This window comes from Equus przewalskii, chromosome 14 (genome assembly GCF_037783145.1).
Source record: "Equus przewalskii isolate Varuska chromosome 14, EquPr2, whole genome shotgun sequence".
NCBI classification, from domain to species: Eukaryota; Metazoa; Chordata; class Mammalia; order Perissodactyla; family Equidae; genus Equus; species Equus przewalskii.
The window spans coordinates 74,456,271-74,480,744 of record NC_091844.1 but is presented as its reverse complement, the minus strand read 5'-3'; the positions used below and the strand labels follow the sequence as shown (position 1 = coordinate 74,480,744).

The window sequence follows — 24,474 nt, the reverse complement described above, 5'->3', positions numbered from 1 at the left end:
TTTGGCTCTTTTTGATGTATAGAAAAGCTGTAACTATTATTCGTTTTTGTATATTAACTTGTATCCGGTCAATTTCTCGAACCCTTCTTAGTTCTAAAAGTTTCCCAGTTGATTCTCTTGGGTTTTTTAGGTAAATAATCCTGTCATTTCTTCCTAATACTCACACCTCTCCTGCTTTCCTAGTGCATCGTCTCGGACCTCCTTCTTGTGGAATAGTGGTGGTGACGGTGGACGCCTTTGTCTAGCTTCTGCCGTTAATGGAATTGCTTCTGATGTTTCATGATGAAGTTTGAGGTTTGCTTTTAAGTTCTTGATAGATACAACTTTTTAGGTTAAGGAAGTTTTTTTAACATAGTTACGATGTTTTTCAGAAACAGGTATTGAAATTTATCAATTGCTTTCCTTACTATTTGATATGATTACACTGTAGTCTAAGTGTGCAATGGCATTATGTCTACAAAAACAATGTACATACCTTAAAAAATACTTTATTACTAGAAAATGCCAACCATCATCTGAGCCTTCAGCGAGTCGTAACCTTTTGCTGGTGGAGGGACTTGCCCTGATGATGATGGCTGCTGACTGATCAAGGTGGTGGTTGCTGAAGGCTGGAGTGGCTGTGGCAATGTCTTAAAATACGACAGCAGTGAAGTTTCCGGCATCAGTGGACTCTTCTTTTCACGAACAACCTCTCTGTAGCATGGGATACTGTTTGATAGCATTTTAGTCACAGTTGAACTTCTTTCAAGGTTGGAGTCAGTCCTCTCAAACCCTGCCACTGCTTTAGCACCTAAGTTTATGTGATATTCTAAATCCTTTGTTGTCATTTCAATAATGTTCACAGCATCTTCACCAGCAATAGAATCCATCTCAAGAAACCACTTTCTTTGCTTATCCATAAGAAGCAACTCCTCATCCATTAAAGTTCTATCATGAGATTGCAGCAACTCAGTCACAACTTCAGGCTTCACTTCTAATTCCAGTTCTCTTGCTATGTCCACCACATCTGCAGTTACTTCCTCCACTGAAGCCTTGAAGCCCTCAGAGTCATCCGTGAGGGCTAGAATCAACTTCTTCCAAACTCCTGTTAATGTTGATATTTTGACCTCTTCCTACAAATCATGAATGTTCTTCTTTTTGCCTGAGGAAGATTAGTTTTGAGCTAACATCTATGCCAATCTTCCTCTATTTTGTATGTGGGTAGCTGCCGAAGCATGGCTGACAAGTGGTGTATGTCTGTGCCCAGGATCTAAACCCACGAACCTGGGCTGCCGAAGCAGAGCATGCCTAATGTAATCACTACACTATGGGGCCAGCCCCAAGAATGTTCTTAATGGCATCTAGAATGGTGAATTTTTTCCAGAAGGTTTTCAATTTACTTTGCCCAGATCCATCAGAGGAATCACTATCTATGGCAGCTATAATCTTACTAAATGTATTTCTTCAATAATAAGACTTGAAAGTTGAAATTACTCCTTGATCTGTGGGCTGCAGAATGGATGTTGTGTTAGCAGGCATGGAAACAACATGAATCTCATTGTCCATCTCCATCAGAGCTCTTGGATGACCAGGTACATTGTCAATGAGCAGTAATATTTTGAAAGGAATCTTTTTTTCTGAGCAGTGGCTCCCAACAGTGGGCTTAAAATATTCAGTAAACTGTGTTGTAAACAGATGTGCTGTCATTCAGGCTTTGTTGTTCCATTTATAGAGCACAGGCAGAGTAGATTTAACACAATTCATAAGGGCCCTAGGATATCTGGAATGGTAAATGAGCACTGGCTTCACCAGCTGCATTAACCCCTAACAGGAGACTGAGCCTGTCCTTCGATGCTTTGAACACAGGCATTGACTTCTCCTCTCTAGCTATGAAAGTCCTAGATGGCATTTTCTTCCATTATAAGGCTGTTTTGTCCACATTGGTAACCTGTTATTTAGTGTAGCCACCTTTGTTCATTATCTTAGCTAGATCTTCTGGATAACTTGTTGCAGCATCTCCATCAGCACTCGCTGCTTCCGCATGTACTTTTATGTTATGGAGATGGCTTCTTTCCTTAAACCTCATGAACCAGCCTCTGCTGGCTTCAAACTTTTCTTCTGAAGCTTCCTCACCTCTCTTAGTCTTCATAGAATGGAAGAGAGTTAGGGTCTTGCTCTGGATGAGGTTTTGGCTTAAGGGAGCGTTGTGGCTGGTTGGATCTTTTCTTCCTACCAATAATAAGGCTGATTCGACTTCTTATCATTCGTGTGTTCACTGGAGTAGCACTTTTAATTTCCTTCAAGAACTTTTCCTTTGCATTCACAACTTGGCTAATTGGTGCAAGAGGCTTAGCTTTCGGCCTGTCTTGGCTTTTGACGTGCCTTCCTCACTAAGCTTAATCATTTCTGGCTTTTGATTTAAAGTGAGAGATGTGCGACTCTTCCTTTCACTTGAAAACTTGGAGGCCATTGCAGGATTATTAATTGGCCTAATTTCAATTTGTTGTGTCTCAGGGAACAGGGAGAGCCGAGGAGAGGGAGAGAGACGGGAATGGCTGGTCAGTGGAGCAGTCAGAACACACACAACATTTACCCATTGTTTGCCATCTTATCTGGGTGTGGTTCGTGGCGCCCCAAAACAATTACAATAACAACATCAAAGATCACTGATCACAGATCACCATAACAAACATATTAATAATGAAACAGTTTGACATATTGTGAGAATTACCAAAATGTGACACAGAGACAAGAAGTGCGCAAATACTGTTGGAAAAATGGTGCCAATAGACTTGCTGGATGCAGGGTTGCCACAAACCTTCAATTTGTAAAAAATGCAATATCTGCAAAGTGCAATAAAGCAAAGTACAATAAAACGAGGTATGCCTGTATTAGTTTTAACTGATCAAGTCTATTTTTTTTGGTGGGGTTTATTATTGATTCTGTCTACTTTTCTATAATTGTTGTTTTACTAGCTTCTTAAATTATTTTCAGACTTTCTTGGCTAAACATTTTTCTCTAACTGTTGGCCTGAATCCCCCAGGTTTTGATATATAGCACTCTCACTGCTATTAACTTTGAAGTTTGTCCAAATAGTTTATTCCAGAATAGATTAGTTCTTTAACCTGAGAGTTATTAAGAATGGTACTTTAAACATTTCTAAGATATATTTCTAGTAAGCGATATATTTCTTAGATATATTTTTGGCTTCCTTTTTAAATTGTATTCAGTGAATCCTACTGCATTCTGTTCAAGGAATGTGTCTTGTATGATTTCAGAACTGACTTTCAAAGAAATGGGGGCAAGGAAGGCTCCCAAACACCCTGCAGGGTGATCCCCATGCTCTCCTCCTAACCCCTCGTGTAAGATGGGCCCACCAGCTGTTGAGACCCCTGACTTGTCAAGGCTTCTTCCCATGGAAGGCCTGGGGTGAGACTGAGGCAGGAGGTGGGAGCTGGCAGTGGTAACGGGAATTCCCTAACTCTGCGACCCGTCTGCAGTGCTAACTTTGCCCTCCCTCCAGTTTCTCCCTCCTTCCACTGCTTTGCCCATCCTGTACGTGCTGTACTCGTCACTCCCCTGCTCAAGAATTTACAATGGCTCCCTATTGTTAACCACAGCATTGCTTCAAGGAATCATTCTGTTTCTTTCCCCACTGGAATGTGTGCTCCACGAGGACTGTATCATCTAGAATCATAGCTGATACAAAATAGGCGCTCATTACACACTAAGTGGTGCCATGGCCTCATCTCCAACCTCCCAGGTCCTCCTACTCATCCTAGTTAAGTCTATTCATTTCTCCTTTTCCTTTCCAGCCCAGGGCACTGCGTCCAGTGCTCTTCACCAGAATTCATTTTTGAAATCTTGATTCCTATCTAGATTTAAAGATACTGAGGCAGGAATTACTTTTTTCCCAGGCTTACTCCCTTTCCAAACAATAAGTAGGACATGGTACATTCTCAGCATGGTCTTATTTGATCGTGGAATGATTTGTGGTGGGTTTTCCTCTGCTATTTATCATTCTTTCCATGAACTCTATCCAGCCATGACCTAGGTTCTGGGTACATGGTGAAGACATGGTCCTGAACTTGAAGGGAGCCTCCTACTCAACTCCATGGGCACCAGAACTGCTCCTCAAATGTCTGCTGAAGTGGGGAAATCATACATCATCTTCTCAAGCAGCCCTTGACTTGCCTAGGAAGTGAGAAATAGCCACGTCCACACAAGTTGTAGGGAAGTGTTGTGTGTCTTCAGACTCTGAAGGTGGAATCCTGTAACTGGCGTGAAGAGGCGGGTGAGAACTTCCGGGTTTCTGATTTCTAAATACCTACTGCTTTGGGGAGGCTTTGGTTGTCTTAACTTTATTGTCCAGGCAGATGCTGAGACAGAATGGGTTAGAAGGCCAACAGGCAAGTTTTTCTCAGTTCAATGCTTTTCTTCTTATAATACGCCAAATTGGCAGAAACTACTGAGGAGTGTTACTGTGGTTTCCTTCAGGTGAACCTCAGATGACACATCAGCTGGATGGACCCCAAAGTGGTTTTTCCTCATTCCACTATCACTACGGCTGCTCTCTCAAAGCAGACACATAAGAATGACCCGAGGTGGCTCTTTAATCAAGCACTCAGCAAAACTAAGTTTGTGGGCAGACCTCTTCTTTCACTAAAGCTTAATCACAGAATCCAGGGCTCCCAAAGGACTCCGTGAAAATGATGCAAGGGGTGGGTGTGAGGAATGCCAGAGATTACCTGAAGGTCTTGAACCAGAGTTTGACCTTCAGGAGTCTGTAGTAGACTTTTCTTGCGAGGCGGTGGGGGGGAGAGGGAGACCCTTTAATTTCCCTGCCCGTCTCCATCCTGGCACTGTACACATCAGGGCAAAGTACTATTACTTGAATTAGTACCAAAAGAGGTATAAATGTACCAAAAGAACTGAAATGCTGTAAAGTTCTTTAATCACGTCTTCAAGTTTCCCTGATTGACTATCTGCAATTTGAATTAAGAGCTCATCTGCAGAAACATAAATGAGCTCCAAACCAAATGTTCTGAGGCTGCCTGTAGGCAACTACAAAAGACCTTTTCAGTTAACTCATTATAATGGGAGTCACTGAGTACCCACTGCTCCGGCACATCACATTCTCATCTAAGCCTCACAACTGTAGGACATGGGTATCACTTCCCTTACCCACACACGAGGAGAGTAAGGTTTAAAAGATGAAGCCATTTCCCTGATGATTTCAAGCTAAATGGCTTGGAACCTGGGCAGTCTAATTCGAGTCCAATCTCTGAACCACTACACTCCGATGCCCAAGAAAACTTGAATTAATCTAGTCAATTTCTTCCTTAAACTACCAAACAGAATACAGGGCTACTTCATTTGGTTTAAATTCCTGACAAATATTTAGGAAAAAACGTTCTATGACTAGAACATAAAAGAAATGAGAAAGTGCCTACAGTATACGGAGGTAATGAAGTTCAATAAAAATTCCACCTAATTTTGAGCTTCCTGTAGGATCTATCCTGTAGTTCTGTTAGGCTCTTGGCATCAAGTACTCCTCAAATCCAAGGTTCTGCGGGCAGTTACCAGTCCTACTTTACAGACAGGTAACTTATAGGCCTAAAGGGTTAAGTATGCCCAAAATCACATGGCCCACATTCCTCAGGGTCCAACCTGAGCCCCACTACCTCCCCTCTCTTCCCTCGGCAGCGCTCAGCCCTCTTGGGAGGCACACTGCAGCCTCTGAAAAGTGAGGGCCAATGCCACAGCTCTCCATTCCTGCTCACCTGGGTTCACAGGTGAACTTACTGAGTGTCTGGCGCACCCAAATCCCATCAGAGATGTGAAATCTGGTCCTTTTAAGAGGTAGGTAAGGTAGACAGTGAAGGCTGCTCCTTAGAGGCTTCTCTGTTCTTCTCTTACCCTGCACCCCACCTTGTAAGCTTTTTGAGAAACCACTGCCATGAGGGCAAAGAGAACAAATACTATCCAGGTCAGTTTAGAAAACTGCTTTTCTTAGGTTGGTAAGCTAGCATGAAAGGATGTGCTATTTCCTTTTCAGGGCATTTTAATTTCATCACAACAAACTGGGGTAGGTCAACAATTTCAGAAGAGTTGCTTTCAGCTGAGAATAGAACCAAACCAAGACAAAATTAAAATTGAAGATAAACAATGTGTATGAGGAGAATGCCTTCTCCCATTTACGTTTTATGTAAATCTCCCTTTTGGATTCTATCAAATTATGTGTATGACTTTTTAAAATAAAAGTTACACAAAGGACAGAAAAATGGAAATAGTATTAACATTGGTTGAGAATTAGGTTTTAGGTAGCTTTTTATATATTCTCAATTCTTGAAACCAATGAGGATTTTATAAGAGTACTACCCCAGAGTAACAATGAAGACAATGAGGACTAGGTGAGTTAACACATCCAAGTTCACCAGGTTTGTAAACAGTGAGATAAAAGTTAAATCCATGCCTGAACCCAAATTGTACTTTCCTTTAGATTACACTGTCTCCTGAAGTGCAGGTGGAAAGGAAACACACACCTGTGGGTAAAGATACGTGATTTAATTCTCAAAACAATCCTGAAGTATCATTTTTACCAATAAGGAAACAGGCTAAAAGTTTCATCCTATATAAAGTGTGTAATTACTTTATGTAATTAGAGATTCTGAATGTTAATCAAAAGACAGGATAAATACCATCAAGAGGGATCAGTAGTCCCAGACTAGCATCTAAGTGATAAAAATATTTTCGTTTTCCTTAAGTGAGAGTCAATTTAAACTTGAATGGGCAATCTGAATTTAACTGAAGGACAGAGGGGTATTTTATCTAGAGAAAAACACAAGACCAGGTTTATTTCATACAATGTTATTCACACATTTTTCATTTTCTAATTTATACATAATATACAAAGAAGTAAAGATAACATTATTTCATATGAACCAATAAGAGCCAGGACTTAGACAAACTGGTCCAGAAACAATCCATATCAAAAGGAGACACTCAAGAGTAAAGCCTAAGTGGTTCTGCCCAATTAAATTTCTTTATTCTGAAACGTCATTTTCAGATTATACCAAAACTCCATGCCAACTTATTAAAAGGTAGAATCAGAGAGGTGGGCACCAAAAATAGCAGACCATAAAATCTCTACAGTAACAGATATTTTTCTAAAATAGGCCCCAAAGCATTGGGAAGACTGGGTTGCCAACAATGGGACACATGGGAACATCAGGACCCTGAGAGAGGGTTCAGTTTCCCAATGTGCTATTTATTCTCTAGGACTTTCTAAATTTGCAAAGTTAACTGCCTGTGTCAACAGAAGGTAAGGAAAGAAAGACTAGGAATTCAACTGTGCAAATCCAGGAAAAGTCATCACAAATCACCAACAAGGAGAACTTTGATCCTGAAACCATGAGCTGATACTGGGAAGAAAAGTTCAACACAGGGCCAAGACCCTCTAAAGCTGGCCAAACAAAGCAGGAAAGAGTGGAAGTGGGGAAAGCACTGCCACCGTGACTGGGACATACTAATGAACCAGTGTGACTAGAAGGGACAGGGACAAGAGGCTGGATTTAATGGCCTCAACATGGAATGTTGGGTTAGAAACTAGAAAACTCAACATCAAAGATGAAAAAGTATGCCTGGCACCCCAAACTTTATGCCATTATTTTTAGATTCATGATATGAACAGCTAAGTGATAAAACCTTATCTCAATATTGTGCTCAGAAGATTGCTTTTCTTCTGCAGACTTCTAATAAAAAGTCCCTTACATGTTCAATTGAAAGAGATAGCATGGTTCATTAGTTTTCAGCACTAAACGTAAGTGGGTCAACATAAATGTTTTATACAAAATACTGACATCAACAAAATACAAAGCACTTTCTTTATCTTTCAGAAACTGAATATACAAAGCAAGTTTTTTTTCCAAAATATTTTCATAGGCAAAGGATTAAAAACCATTTTAATTATACACATATGGTCACAATTTTGCCTTAAAAAGATTGTTGGGAAATGTACATAAGGCCGCTTGTAAATGTACATCATGTTACTGTTATGTCTTATGTCCAGAGAAAAAAATGTTATCATACAGATTTGCTCTTACTTGGGAGTAGGCTATTCAAAAATACAGTACTCTTCTGTACAAAGAAAAAAGTCACATCACATTTAATAAGATGGAAAAAGCATTGGCCTCCATAGTAACCAAATATCTCAGTCCAATACTTTCTATTATGCACAATACCCTGACTTCTTGAAAATGATCCAAATCCTAGCATGTCCATATTAACAGAGTTAACAACTATGTTATAAAACAAAATGTTTCTCACAATAATAAAAAGAAAGCTGGTTCATACTTCTGAAACCATATAAAGATAAAAAATTTTTAAAAAATCACTCTCGATTTGGAGAAATAAATTTACATTTTACAACACTATATGCCAGGTCAAAGAGGGCAGGGACATAAATGTACACTAAAATGCAAATGTTTCCCAAAGAGATAAAACAAATTTCATTTACAGCATGAAGGTTTACAAATGTACACCTGTACAACCAAGGAAAGCATCACTACTAAATTAGCAAGGCTTTTATAATAAACATTGAAACAAGATTTGCTTTCAAAGTGTAAACTTACATCTATTACTACACATACAATGCATATATTTATAGGAAGCAAAAAAAGCTATCTGAATATGTAATCATGCTTACATGTTGAGCTACCAAATTCACTTTTCAGTGGCCCCTTTTCACCTCTATCTGATTCCTACTTTCTGAATCTACTATGAAAAAGCAAAATAAAGCTCAACACGTTCTTGTAATTCTATAAGCAAAACAATATACAAATTTCCACTCTTTCTCATTGCAGACCAAACTAAAAAGTTAAAATGGGACTTAACTTTTCGTTTAGTGCACATAACTGGATGGAAATGTCACCATGATTTTGTTTTTCCTACCTCTTACAACAATTACATATGTAAGTATATACAATACTTCTGTACATTGCCAGAGACATTTTAGGGCAGTATTTGTATTAAAACCACACCACTGTAAATAATGTAAGTTCTTTTCATCTCAAGTCATTTAATTCTTAATTGCCGAGATTTTATTTGCATGATAGTTTGTGAATTACCAAAATACAACTTAACTTTCTTTTTAAAATATTAATAATATTTATGCAGTTGATTGTTAATCTGTTATAAAAGGCTTCACACAAAGGACAAAAAAAAATAAGGACTATTTTTCTATATACATCTCTATAAACCTGTTGTGCTATGGGGTCCGTAGACCTACCAGACTGCAAGCCAGTTTATTAAAAGAATACTGTACTTTTTCCTTTAAAAACTATTTTTGTGACTTTACAAGGTAAAAATTTACAAAATATGTGACAGCTTTTTTTGATACAGTTACATCATATACAGGCATTCTGTGCTTTGCCAGCAATCCAATCTGATAGGTCTCCACTCAGGGCTGAATATAATTTATAATTCACCGCCCCACCCCCCAAATATACACAAGAACCTTAAAAAATTTACAAATGGATGAATAAAGTCAATAAATAGCTTTGCTTTAAAAAAAAATTTTGAAGATTCATAGTTGAGTTGTGTTTTGATAATTCACAAAAGAAACGTTCTTTTCACGTGGTTACATCTTCTTTCTCTTTTTCCTTTACAGCATTCCATTTGGTGGTCCTCCAATAGGCCCTAGATCTGGGCTGTTTTTCAAATAGTATTTTTCCAACTTGGCCAGTATATGCTTCCCATATGTGTATTTGCGCAAAGTAGTAATGTGAGGTCGAATCTGAAAAACAAATAATCTGCTTAGGAAATCTAAGTTATTTCAGTTTGATTTCTAAAAAAGTGTCCCCAACTCGGGGTGATTTAGAAGAATAATAGGAATTTTAAAATTCAAACCTAAAGCAAGTTGTTTGCAAAAGCAGTTTTGTTCAACATAATCTCTCCAAACTTCTTCTTTCAAAATTGTTCAATGAATAAACAAAGCACTACTTCTAAACTATTACAACCCATGCAAAGAGTAGAGGAGCTCCAAACACAACAGGAAAGTACCACTAGTGAGCTATCACTTCTCATGTATAGCTCCAGGTAGTTGGACAAAAATTCAATACAAAATGGAGCAAAAAGACATGAACAAGCAATCAGATGTGTGATGGCTAATAGATTTAAGATGTTCAGTATTTCACCAATAGTTTTTAAAATGCAAATGACAAGAATCATATTATCTTTCCATCCAGACTGGCAAAGACTTTATAAGTAATAATAACTGGCACTGATGACATAATGGTGAAACAGGCACTCTTCTCATATACTGGACGGACAGATGGGCAAACATGTACGAGATGTTTTGAGAGCAACTAGGAAGTACCTATTAAAAGTAAAATGTTTACACACTTTGCACCAGCAATTCCACATCTAGGAATTTAACCTACAAAAACAATTCTGCAAAGACACTCATATAAAGCACAGACTATAAATAGTTAAAAAATTAGAAATAATCCAATTCTAAATATAATATTGGTTAAATAACGTAGTTGTTAAAAATAAGATTAAAATTTTTGTAAGTATATACATTTAAGCAGAAATATTAAACTAAAAAAAGGTAGAAAACTTAATCAAACTGAAGAATATTAAAAATAAGAAGGCCAAAAATAAATTTATCTCATGAGATCATTTTCTCTCTATATGAGGAGACGTCCAAAAATGTTATGTACTTTGTCCCGTTTCTTAATGAATAAATTTAGAAAAAGATAGAGTATTTAAATATTATTTCTTCCACTGTTCTTTTTAATGCTAAGTTTTTCTATGGAAATTAATGATTTCTTAAAGAATCATTAGATTCTAGGAGGAGGACAGAGAGAGAAAACAGCTTAACTGATTCAAAAAACCAATCAAATCAAGATAAATTCTCTCTTTCAGACAATGTATTAGGTTAGTGAGAAAATCTAATTAGATTTTAACATCAATGTTTAACCTATGTATTACGGCAAATCAAATATACCTAAATAAGATGGGGAAGGTAAGACGATGCTAAAAGTAGATAAAGAGATGAGAAATGAGTGCAATTCATTGTGCAGATTACCTTAAGAATTTACTAAAAGGGTATAACAAATTATCTGTATCTGCCAAAGGTCATCCACTGATTTTAGATTTTTTCTCCAGTTATAGCATATACGAGGAAAGTAAAGCCCAGGAAGTTAAAATGCATAGCCTAAAGTCACACAAAGTGAATCGCCAATTGTAAGTGCTAGAAAGTGTATTACCTTGTGCATGATTATCTTTCTTTGAGCAGGTTCAGCCATATCAATCATCTTCTGAACAACATAATTGGCATACTGGTCCTTCATCATGGTGTATAAGGCACTGTGAGGACCATCATTCTGGCAGCAAACTTCATCAATCAGTAAAGCTCTCTCAGCGCGGGAGGCATGAGTAACACACTTTTCTACTACATTGCTAAAAATTAAAGCACATAAACCACAAATTATTTTTTTCTTTATAGCAAAATTTCCTTAGCTTTTCAAAGAACTTGCTCAACCCATTGGAAGAAAGAAGAGTAAAGATGGGGATTCACTTGTAATTCTCTTTGGATTACTTTTAAAATAGAAATTAGTATCACAGGAGAACCTATATTGGACATCCATAAGTTTAATTACAGGCCTTTTAAAATTATAATTCAAAAAAGTGGAAACTATGTCACTAATAACGCCAGAGAGTTTCACAAACATGCACCAAATATTTTAAATTTGCATTTAATCACAGGTCTTGGGGACAAATAATTTTCTAAAAACAGATTTCAAAAATAGAATATATAGGCGACATCAGTGACATGGCAGAGTGAGCTCAGCAGGGACACTCTCCCCTCCAAACTACAACCAAAGGAACAACTGAATTCCCACCAAAAAATCCTAATAACACAGAGATCGTCAAAGACCCACAGCAGCCAAATGACGGAGGTCAGAGAGGCTGGAGCCGCCCCGGAGGAGCTGGAACAGGGTAGGAGAGAACTTCGCTTCCCGCCCTAGAGACTGGGATCGCTGCCATGGGGGAGGGGACGCACATCCGCGGGATTGTCCAGGACTCCCACCGCCCCAGCAGCGGAAACCCTCTGATGGGAGAAAGCTTTCATGTGGGGGACCCCATCAAGAAAGGGCCCCAGGATACCAGAGAGCGAGAGGTGATCAGAATCCAGGTCTGTGCGCGAGTGAAAGTGCCCCTCCTCCCTCAACCCACGCTGCGCACTGCCATCACCAACGAAGGTGGAGGGCTCAGAACACGTGGCTCTCTACCCCCATCTAGTGGCGACAGACTGTAACTGCAACCAAATAATAGCATATGCGCAAACACCACTCTACCATCCAGCAATTTATAAAAGCTGCAGACCAAAAGGAAAACAATAAAAACAGAGAAGTATGTCCTGAGGACTTGGAAATAGGTAAACTAAGTGACAATGAATTCAGAGTAGCTATCATCAAAAACTCAATGAGGTAAAGAGAAATACAGAGAGACAAGTCAATGGGTTCTGGAGTTACTTCACAAAAGAGATTGAAACTATAAAGAAGAATCAATTAGAAATACTAGAGATGAAAAATACAATGGATCAGATAAAACAGAATACGGATTCTCTGAATGCAAGTGTACACACCAGAGGAGCAAATTAGCGTAATCGAAGATAGGCTGAATGGCTCCAGATAGAGGAAGAAAGAGAACTAAGAATTTTAAAAAGTGAAGAAAATCTCCGAAAATTAGCAGACTCAATGAGAAAATCCAACTTAAGAATTATCGGAATCCCTGAGGGTGTGGAATAGGAAAATGGAGCAGAAAGTGTGCTCAAAGAAATAATACAAGAGAATTTCCCAAATCTAGGAATTGAGGGAGAAATGTGTGCGGAGGAAGTCTTCAGATCTCCTAGATTTGTCAATATAAAAGGACCTACTGCAAGGCATATAGTACTAAAAATGGCAAAAATGAATGACAAAGAAAGAATACTCAGGGCAGCAATGCAGAAGAAAATAACCTACAAAGGAACCCCTATCAGACTTTCAGTGGATTTCTCTACCGAAACCTTACAAGCTAGGAGAGAATGGAGTGACATATTCAAAACTTTAAAGGATAAAAATCTTCAGCCAAGAATACTCTATCCAGCAAAAATATCCTTCAGATATGAGGGAGAAATTAAATGTTTTCCAGACAAACAAAAGCTAAGGGATTTTGTAGCCAAAAGACCTCCACTACAAGAAATCCTCAAGAAGCCTCTCCTACCTGAAAAAAGAAAAAACGGGAGAAAGGGGTCACAAAACACAGAGTAGGGAGACAGATAGAATGAGAATAGGATAGCAAATATTCAACTATAGCACTAAGATAAAGGGAAGGAAATCACCAAAGCAAAGACAATCTTATCACTCTAACCACAAACTCACAACACAAGTTGGAATAAGAGATGAAAATAATTTAGGAGGGAAGAGGAAAGGGACTGAAACAGTCTAGGCTAAGGAAGTAAGAGACCACCAGAAAATGGACTATGTTACATACGAGATTCTGAATACAAACTTCAGGGTAGCCACCAAACTAAAAAACAGAATAGAGACACACAAAACATAAATAAGGAAAAATCTAAGAAACCCAGCATAAGAAATTGCAGAAGTCAATGGGTAGGTGAGAATACAGAGGACGAGAAACAAAGGTAATGCAGGAAAACCAGATAACAAGCGACAGAATGAGAGCATTAAGCCCTCATGCATCAATAATCACCCTCAATGTAAACGGATTGAACTCTCCAATAAAAAGACACAGAGTGGCAAAATGGATTAAAGAACAAGATCCAACAATTTGTTGCCTCCAGGAAACACACCTCAGCCCCAAGGACAAACACAGGCTCAGAGTGAAAGGGTGGAAGACAATACTTCAAGCTAATAGCAAACAAAAGAAAGCAGGTGTCACAATACTTATATCAGACAAAATGGATTTCAGAATCAGGTGGGTAAAGAGAGACATAGAGGGCCAATATATAATGATCAAAGGGACACTTCATCAAGAAGAAATAATGCTTATAAATATCTATGCACCCAACACAGGAGCACCAAAGTTCATAAAGCAACTATTAACAAACCTAAAAGAAGATATCAAAAATAACACAACAATAGCAGGGGACCTCAACACACCACTCACATCAATGGACAGATCATCTAGACAGAAAATCAACAAGGAAACAGTGGAGCTAAATGAAAAGGTAAAACAATTGGACTTAATAGACATGTATAGAACACTTCATCCAAAAACAGCAGAATACACATTCTTCTCAAGTGTGCACGAACATTCTCAAGGATAGCCCATATGTTGGGAAACAACGCAAGCCTCTAAAAATTTTAAAAAATTGAAATAATAACAAGCATCTTCTCTGATCATAATGCTATAAAGCTAGAAATTAATTACAAGAAAAAAGCTGAGAAAGGCATAAGGATGTGGAGACTAAACAATATGCTTTTGAACAAGCAATAGATGATTGAAGAAATTAAAGAAGAAATAAAAAAATACCTGGAGACAAATGAAAATGATAACATTCCATATCAACTCATATGGCATACAGCAAAAGCTGTATTAAGAGGAAAATTCACCACAATACAGACACATCTTAACAAACAAGAAAAATCCCAAATAAGCAATCTTAGAGAAAGAAGAACAGACAAAGCCCAAAGTCAGCAGAAGGAGAGAGAATAAAAATCAGAGCAGAAACAAATGCTATTGAAACAAAAAAGGCAGTAGAAAGGATCAAAGAAACAAAGAGCTGGTTCTTTGAGAAGATAAATAAAATTGAGAAACCCCTAGCGAGACTTACAAAGAAAAAAAGAGAGAAAGCTCAAATAAATGAAATCAGAAATGAAAGAGGAGAAATAACAACAGACTCTGCAGAAATACAATGGATTATACGAGAATACTAAGAAAAACTATATGCCAACAAAATCGATAACCTAGAGGAAATGGATAAATTCTTGGACTCCTATAATCTCCCAAAGCTTAGTCAAGAAGAAGACAATTTGAACAGACCAATCACAAGGAAAGAAATTGAAATAGCAATCAAAAGTATCCCAAAGAATAAAACCCCAGGACCAGATGGCTTTCCTGGGGAATTCTACCAAACTTTCAGAGACAATCTAATACCTATCCTTTTCAAGCTATTCCAAAAAGTTAGGGAGGATGGAACACTTCCTAACACATTCTATGAGGCCAACATCACACTGATACCAAAGCCAGACAAGGACAGCATGAAAAAAGAGAACTACAGGCCAATATCGCTGATGAACATAGATGCAAAAATTCTCAACAAAATTTTGGCAACCCGAATTCAGCAATTCATCAAAAGGATGATACATCATGATCAACTGGGATTCATACCAGGGACACAGGGATGGTTCAACATCCGCAAATCAATCAACGTGATACACATCAACAAACTGAGGAATAAAAACCACACAATCATCTCAATAGATGCAGAGAAAGCATTTGACAAGATCCAACAGCCATTTATGATAAAAACTCTGAACAAAATGGGCATAGAAGGGAACTACCTCAACATAATAAAGGCCATACATGACAAACCCACAGCCAACATCATACTCAATGGGCAAAAACTGAGCGCCATCCCCCTGAAAACAGGAACGAGACAAGGATGCCCTCTATCACCACTCTTATTCAACAAGGTACTGGAGGTTTTGGTAAGAGCAATTAGGCAAGAAAAAGGAATAAAAGGAATCCAAATAGGGAGGGAAGAAGTAAAACGCTCGCTATTTGCAGATGACATGGTTCTATATATAGAAAACCCCAAAGAATCCATCAGAAAACTTTTAGAAGTAATCAACAACTACAGCAAAATTGCAGGGTATAAAATCAATTTACACAAATCAGTAGCATTTCTATACTCTAATAACAAACTAATAGAAAAATAACTCAAGAACACAATAACATTCACAATAGCTACAAAAAGAATAATATACCTCGGGTGAATTTAACTAAGGAAGTGAAAGACCTATACAACGAAAATTACAAGGCCTTTCTGAAAGAAATGGATGACGACAAAAAAAGATGGAAAGACATTCCATGTACATGGATTTTAAGAATAAACATAGTTAAAATGTCCATACTATCTAAAGCAATCTACAGATTCAATGCCATCCCAAGCAGAATCCCAATGACACTCTTTACAGAATTAGAACAAAGAAGCCTAAAATTCATATGACCCAACAAAAGACCCCGAACTGCTAAAGCAATCCTGACAAAAAAGAACAAAGCTGGAGGCATCACAATCCCTGACTTCAAAACATACTACAAAGAAAGCTACAGTAATCAAAACAGCATGGTACTGCTACAAAAACAGGTGCACAGATCAATGGAACAGAATTGAAAGCCCAGAAATAAAACCAGACATCTATGGACAGCTAATCTTCGACAAAGGAGCTGAGGGCATACAATGCAGAAAAGAAAGTCTTTTCAACAAATGGTGCTGGGAAAACTAGAAAGCCACATGTAAGAGAATGAAAATTGACCATGCTTTTTCACCATTCACCAAAATAAACTCAAAATGGACCAAAGACCTAAAGGTGAGACCTGAAAACATAAGGCTTTTAGAAGAAAATGTAGGCAGTACACTCTTTGACATCAGTATTAAAAGGATGTTTCCAGACACCATGTCTTCTCAGACAAGGAAACAACAGAAAGGAAAAACAGTTGGGACTTCATCAGACTAAAGAGCTTCTTCAAGGCAAAAGAAAACAGGATTGAAACAAAAAACCAATCCACTAACTGGGAAAAAATATTTGCAAGTCATATATCCGACAAAGGCTTAATATCCATAATATATAAAGAACTCACACAACTCAACAACAAAAAATCAAACAACCCAATCAAAAAATGGGCAGGAGACATGAACAGACATTTCTCCAAAGAAGATATACTGATGGCTAATAGGCGCATGAAAGATGTTCATCATCGCTGATCATCAGGGAAATGCAAATCAAAACTACACTAAGATATCACCTTACACCCATTAGAATGACAAATAGTCATTCTATTTAATAACTAAAACAAATAGTAACAAATGTTGGAGAGGTTGTGGAGAAAAAGGAACCCTCACACACTACTGGTAGGACTGCAAACTGGTGCAGCCACTATGGAAAACAGTATGGCGATTCCTCCAAAAAACTAAAAACAGAACTACCATACGACCCAGCCATCCCACTACTGGGTTTCTATCCAAAGAGCTTGAAGTCAGCAATTCCAAAAGTCCCATGCACCCCAATGTTCATTACAGCATTATTTACAATAGCCAAGACGTGGAAGCAACCTAAATGCCCATCAACAGATGATTGGATAAAGATGATGTGGTATATATATATATATATATACACACACAATGGAATACTACTCAGCTGTAAAAAAGAACAAAATCGTCCCATTTGCAACAACATGGATGGACCTTAAGGGAATTATGTTAAGTGAAATAAGCCAGACAGAGAAGGACAATCTCTGTATGACTCCACTCATATGAGGAATTTAAAAATGTAAACAAAGAGAACAGATTAGTGGCTACCAGGGGAAAGGGGGTTGTGAGGGGTGGACACAAAGGGTGAAAGGGTGCACCTACAACATGACTTACAAACAATAATGTACAACTGAAATTTCACAAGATTGTAACCTATCATTAACTCAATAAAAATTTTTTAAAAATTACAATATATAAGGGCAAACCAATTTGTCACGTAGATTCTTTAAGAATAAAAGCAACGTTCTATATGTGCTTTTTGCCTCTAGTGAAAAAAGGATTATATTCCAATGCTACATTCTACATGCACTTCTGTGCTTGCTAATAAAAGCCAAAGTGTTGAAAGAATTGACCCTTAGAATTAGACAATATTGGAATACCTGGCAAATTTGTGTTGACTCAGGGCTAAGACTTTTCCTCTGATTTCAGAAACAATTTTGCTCTTATCTTCAGGTCGACCATGTTCCAGTACATGTTGAATAACATAATTGCCATACTGATCCTAGGTACAGATATTTAAAAATTACTTTCCTTAAGTCATTCCTTTAGTATAAAGATTATTCCTTAAACAGATGTTAATCATTCTTCTAAAAATCCATCAGTTAGGAGAATACATCAGCCTTTTGTATCACTGTGTGTTTCCATAGTGTTAATTTAATAATAAATATTTCCTTAAAAAAAAATCAAAACAATTTTCAAAAATATATAAACATTTCAAATTATTAGGGAGTTTATACCTGTACCAACTGCTCTGTATGTTGGTGGAGTTCTTCTAAGATAGGTAAGGTCTGTTCTGCAGTGCAATGCTCCAGGATGCGCTGAATTACTCTGCAGCCATAAGGATGAGTTGAAAGTACAAACACCTTAAAATAATTGGAATAAATAAATTTCCATTCTCTGACATTTTGGGGAAGTTCTAAGAAGTAGACAGGTTTCTGAAGACACGCTGAATTAATTTAAAATAGAAGGGTGGGGGATTCACATTTAATATGACCACCACCATGTCAGCAAAGACTGGCAATCTGGGTGCTCAATTTAGGAGCTAACAGATGTTTTGATCAAAAGGAAATTAACTAGAAGATGGATAGCATGTAATAATGGAATGAATGGATTGCAGGGTGCACATGGTAATTAAGAGCTATTAATTACCACGTATTAGTTACTAATTGATATTTATTTTGTCTTTTATTATACAGTCTTAAGTCCTCCTCTCTCCTCTCTCAGGAAATTTGGGAAACGCTGTTGGATTTATAATTTTAACAGTGATTATCTTTACTCCTTATTTCTAAATTTTTTAGCTTCAAAAAAACGAAGCTATCTCCTGACTCCCACCATGAAAGAGGCAGAAATTAACGCACATTCACTATTTTGTCTCCTATTTTTATAAAGAAGTACTGGGTATTATCTTGTGACTTACGCGAAATGTGTTAACAGTCAAATTCTAAAATAATGCCCTGCTAACTAATTAGAAGCCAAAAACCAATCTTACTTGTCCTTTGAAAGCATCAATGATGAACTGTAGTGACTGTGGCTGAACACATTCAATACATTTTTGTACAACATGGTTTCCATTCTGATCTTTCACACACTTGAGTACATGACCATCTAGCTCCTTTACCATTTCGCTCTGCAAAAGAGAAATAACTCAATAATTTAAATAATTACCTCATCAAACAACATAATAGGATTAAAAATGCTGAGACGGGCGCAAAAGTATACTCAAAATTTTCTATTATATCAAAGTTTAAAGTCTTACCCCCTAAAGTATAATTAGTAGAAGTCATTGAAGGTGCGAATTATTAAAACATTTTGCAGATTTATAATGCAAATGATACCTGCTGCAATTTAACCTAGTGATGCTGAATTTGCTATATTTAAACTACTATCTTCACTGCGTACATCTTCCACTCATCTTTCTCAGTTGACAACTAATATAACAAATTTAGAATCTATACTTTTTTCCTACTTAGCATCCCCCTTCCCGCAAACAATTATTTTTAATGGCTGCATGAGCCTATCAAGTACATGAAAAAGGGTAAGGAACTGAGTATTTATTGGCCATGTGATTTTTATATATTATCTCAATTATGGGAAGAAATTATTATTATTTTAGATTTTATTTTTTCCCTTTTTCTCCCAAAGTACATAGTTGTGCATTTTTAGCTGTGAGTCCTTCTAGTTGTGGCATGTGGGACACCGCCTCACCATGGCTTGGGGCCCCCAGGTAGAAATTATTGTTGGACATTTTTATTCCTTCTTTTTAATCATTTACAATAAAGGACTTCCTTCAATACATATTCCTTTTCTTTATCATTTCAAACCTTCTTTGGAAACACATTCTTGGGAGAGTTTAGATTTTTGCTCATTTAAAGGGCAAAAACGACCCCTTGCAATTTATATTTCTTTGATTACTAATAACTTATTGACAGTAAGGTTTATTTACTAACTGCATTTTCTTTCAGCTAATGATCTTAATATTGTTTTCTTATAAATTTTTAAGGCTTTGTTAAATAAACATCTTAATCCTTAGAGAAAAATATCGGTAACCACACAACAATCTGTGTGCCTTATCAGTGCAATAGGAAATAGTGTTGTGAAGAAAGGGAGTATACATAGTATAGAGTCTCTCTCACCCAATGAACTCTCAACTACATTCTGATATGATTATAGAGGAATCCTGTTAAGTCAAGATTTAACACACATTTGGTTATAAAATATGGACTAATTTACAAAATAAAATATACTTAAGAATCCAAACCATTATTCATTAACTGCTTCATCTAATGTTTACTCTTAGCACTTTCTATTTTCAAATATTAAAGACATTTAAAATATCTTTAAAGTATCTATACGAGTTTGAGACTACACAGCAGAAAAGTTCAAAGCTTCTACATAATCAAATTTGTTGCTCTTTCTCCATTGTGACACATCTTCAATTACTCTAAAACTCAGGATTTCCACCAGAGGAATAATACTATTTTCTCACAGATTTTCAATGTTGTGATGATTGCATACAGACACATATCCCATGCATACATACACTGTTATTGTTTTTAACTCTAGAATATGCTTTATTGTATGTATGTGGATTTAGAGTCAAAGCTGATCTCTTTCAAACTTACTAATTACCAATACCTTTTAAGAAATAATTATTTCCTTTACTCTTATATGTTTCATTGTAATATACAAACTTGTTATATACAAAATAGTATCTATTTGGGGTTATGAATTTCATTTTAAAGTCTGTTTAATCTCATATGAGAAACATATTAATAATTAGAGATGCTTCACAGTTTATTGTAAAAATCTAGTGGGTCAGTATTTATCCTCATCCCCTAACTCTCATTATTCTTGTGTATTGCAAATAATTTTCAAAATTATTTTGATTAGTTACAAGAAAAACCCCATGACTAGATGATTGGAATTACATTAATCCTTTTTTAACTTAAAACATTTAGACTTTTCCACCCAAGAACATGCTATATTTCCCATTTAATTTATTTGTGTTCTTTCCTGTCAAAGAACTGTAAACCTTAAGAGAATTTTTAGGTTACTTTTCCTGTTGAGTGAGATTTTAAAAAACTTTATATATATTTTTAAATGGCCATATAGGAATGCAATTGGTTTTTAAAATTTTATTCTTATGACAGAAATATAAATACGATCCAAATAAACACTGGAAATAGTTATACATATTCCTGATACTAAAGAAAATCAAATAAGCAAGTGACAGCAAAAAATCCCTATGATCTAGCATTCTGCTTGCCACACAGTAGATACTCAAATATCTTCATTTAGAGATGAAAAGATATTGAATAGAATAGAGGACAGATTAAAAATCTGTTGCATAACTCAATTAACAATGTATTGTTTGAGATAGATTTTTTTAAAATATTGTAGTCTAGTTGTGGAAATATTTACTATTTCACTCCAAGATTATTGTAAGATAAAAAATACTTTAAAAATTGAATAAAATAATACAAAAAAATTTTGTCTTAACTTACAATTACCTGCTGGTCAGATGAAATAGACTCTAATGCTTTCTGAATAACACGACAACCATACATCTGCAAGGCTAAGGGTAGAACGTGACCACGAATACGAGTAGCCAGGGCTAATTTTTGATCCAAACTCCCAAACTGACAGAAAAGAAATAATATTAATAAAAAGTGACCAAAATATTACTTTGTTAAGCTTGCATAACCCACTGTTCTTAGCTTACTGAATCTATTTTTAAAATACCACATTTGGTAATTATGCAGGGAGGAGGTATTTAGGTAAAAGCTAATTAAGATAGACCCAAAGATACTTGAAATGATAACTTTATTACTTTTTTGGGCGGTTAAGTCATGTTATCTAAAATTTCCTTGTTACTTAACATATTAACCACCTGTTATTCTTTTAAAGTAAACATTTTCACTCTTCATTCATATAATGAACTTTTGAGCCAAACATTTAGACCAGATACTGTGGAGGAAACCTGTTAAGTTACAACATGGAACTTTAGGTGGGTTTTTTTTGGTGAGGAAGATTGACGCTGACCTAACATCTGTGCCAATCTTGCTCTATTTTATGTGGGATGCCAGCACAGTGCAGCTGGACAAGCAGCGCTAGATCCGTGCCCAGGATCCAAACCTGCAAACCCTAGGCCGCCGAAGCAGAGCGCATGAACTTAACCACTATGACACCAGGATGGCCCCGATGGATTTTTAGTTCTAAACTAAAAGTTAGCTAAATGACAAAATAAACACCACCTAACAAAACCAAAAAAAGATGATACTATTGTTCATTAACTGCTTCACCTCAGACTTACTCCCAATGCTTTATATTTTCAAATATTAATCAGGATTAATATTAAACTTCTCATTTAAAGCAGGCCTACATATTTTACAAATATTTTTGTGATAAAATATGTATCATAAAATACGTCATCTTTTCTATTGGCCCAAACAGAAATGCTGTATATATTAAGCCATAACTCCCCTCTCCCGTCTTCCCCCAACCCTTGGTAAGCCCTAATCTATTTTATGTCTCTACAGAATTTGTCTATTCTAGATATTTCAAATAAACGGAACCCGAAAATGTTTGTCCTTTTGTGTCTGGCTTATTTCACTTAGCTTCATTCATGCTGTAGCATGTATCAGAACTTCATTCCTTGTTATGGTTGAATAATATTCTATTGTATGCATATATCACATTTTGTTTAATCCATTCATCTGTTTGATATTTGGGTTATTTCCATCTTTTGGCTATTGTGAATAATGCAGAAATGAACACCATTGTTTGAGTCCCTGTTTTCAACTTTTTTGGCTATATACCTGGGAGAGGAATTGCTGGGATGTATGGTAATTTTATGTTTAGTTTTTTGAGAAACTGCCAAACTTTTCCACAGCAGCTGTACCATTTTACGTTTCCACCAAAAACGTATGAGGGTTCCAATTTCTCCCTATCTCCACCAACATTTGTTATTTTCCATTTTTTAAAAAATTACAACCACCCTAGTAGATGTAAAGCAGGATGTCATTGTGGTTTTGATTTGCATTTCCTTAATGACTAAGGATGTTGAGTTTCTTTTCATGTGCTTATTGGCCATCTGTATTATCTTCTATGGAGAACTGTCTATTCAAGTCCTTGGTCCATTTTTTAATTGGGTTGTCTTTTTGTTGTTGAGTTTTAGGAGTTCTTTATTATATTCTGGATATAAAATCTTTATCAGATAAATGATTTGCAAATATTTTCCCCTAAGCTCATATATTTTTATATAAAAATGACTCTTACACAACCTTCAGAGCTTTTCTGAGCATTAAGCATATAGCTGGATGGATATATAAACATATACATGTGCTTACCTCAAAAAACTTCTGTATAACATAGTTGCCAAAAACATCTGTCATTAACTGATAGGCTGCTTGTAGAATTTCATTAAATACCATTTGTCGCTCAGCAGGAGTAGCTCTCTCTAGCTTTTGCTGTATGAATCTATACGGAAAAAATTTTAAATGCCATGACAATACATTGGAAACAAGCTCCTACAAAATCTGTCTCTGACTTGAGTATTATACAGCCCTGCCCCCACACATATACACACAAATAAAATTATTTCCAGAAATAGTACCAACACATTTTATACAGTGGACAGCTAATTTAAAACAAAAAGGACAAAAGCTATAAAGCATTCTTTATAACACCTTAATTTATAATAACTTCTAGTGAAAAAAAAATGCGGACGTAAAGATGTTTAGTCCTTCTGAAGTTAGTTCTGCTTGCATTATAATCAACGAAAAAATTACAAAGATTTTACTGGTTACTCACGTATTTTTCATAATATACAATATTATTAAATATCTATTTTAAAAACATAATAAACACTTAGAAATAAAATTCATCAAACACAACTGAATTCCTAACTAAGCTAGCCACTGTGAGTGATACGAGATTCATTTGCTACTCTTAGGGAATTTTCAACTACAGGGGTTAAGATTTGTATGCAACTATCTAATCAAAAACTACTTTTTAAAACTTTCAGGTTTACCTTAAAATAAAACTGTAAAAAGAAAAAACATCTCAAATTTAATAAATGTTAGAATTCTACTACTATTTTCCTTTCTGTGGTCTATCTTGACACCACTAACTCACATGTACCTCAAGGATTACAGTACATGTATTGTTTAATATACAAAGGCACCAAATTTTCCTATAAAAGTGAAATGTTTCAAAAAAAGAAAAAAGAAAAATAAAGATGAAATGTGTCAATTTAAGCCAAGTCACATCGAATACGAATCTATAAAGAAACACAAAAGCATTTAACTTTGTTTTTTGATATATATATATTTTTTTTGGTGAGGAAGATTCACCCTGAGCTAACATCTGTGCCAATCTTCCTCTATTTTGTATGTGGGATGCCTCCACAGCACAGCTGATGAGTGGAGCAGGTCCACACCTGGGATCCG

General features: G+C 36.3%; 1 protein-coding gene across 34 annotated transcripts in view; it reads right to left on the bottom strand.

Moving 5' to 3' along the window:
* Positions 1 to 6,833: 6,833 nt before the first annotated feature.
* The window catches only part of PUM2 (pumilio RNA binding family member 2), a 93,948-nt gene continuing 76,307 nt past the window's right edge, over positions 6,834 to 24,474 (bottom strand). For 21 of the 34 annotated variants that reach the window (XM_070573220.1, XM_070573232.1, XM_070573238.1 and 18 more), the window contains 7 exons: positions 23,374 to 23,503; positions 21,535 to 21,663; positions 19,014 to 19,151; positions 18,262 to 18,387; positions 17,905 to 18,026; positions 11,253 to 11,445; positions 6,834 to 9,775 (listed from right to left, as the gene is read on the bottom strand). In XM_070573220.1, coding sequence (XP_070429321.1) covers positions 9,644 to 9,775; positions 11,253 to 11,445; positions 17,905 to 18,026; positions 18,262 to 18,387; positions 19,014 to 19,151; positions 21,535 to 21,663; positions 23,374 to 23,503 — 970 coding nt within the window. In that variant the 3' untranslated portion in view covers positions 6,834 to 9,643. Of the gene's footprint in view, positions 9,776 to 11,252; positions 11,446 to 17,904; positions 18,027 to 18,261; positions 18,388 to 19,013; positions 19,152 to 21,528; positions 21,664 to 23,373; positions 23,504 to 24,474 lie in introns of all 34 variants that reach the window. The other 13 variants (XM_070573225.1, XM_070573216.1, XM_070573241.1 and 10 more) reach the window with 1 other exon arrangement.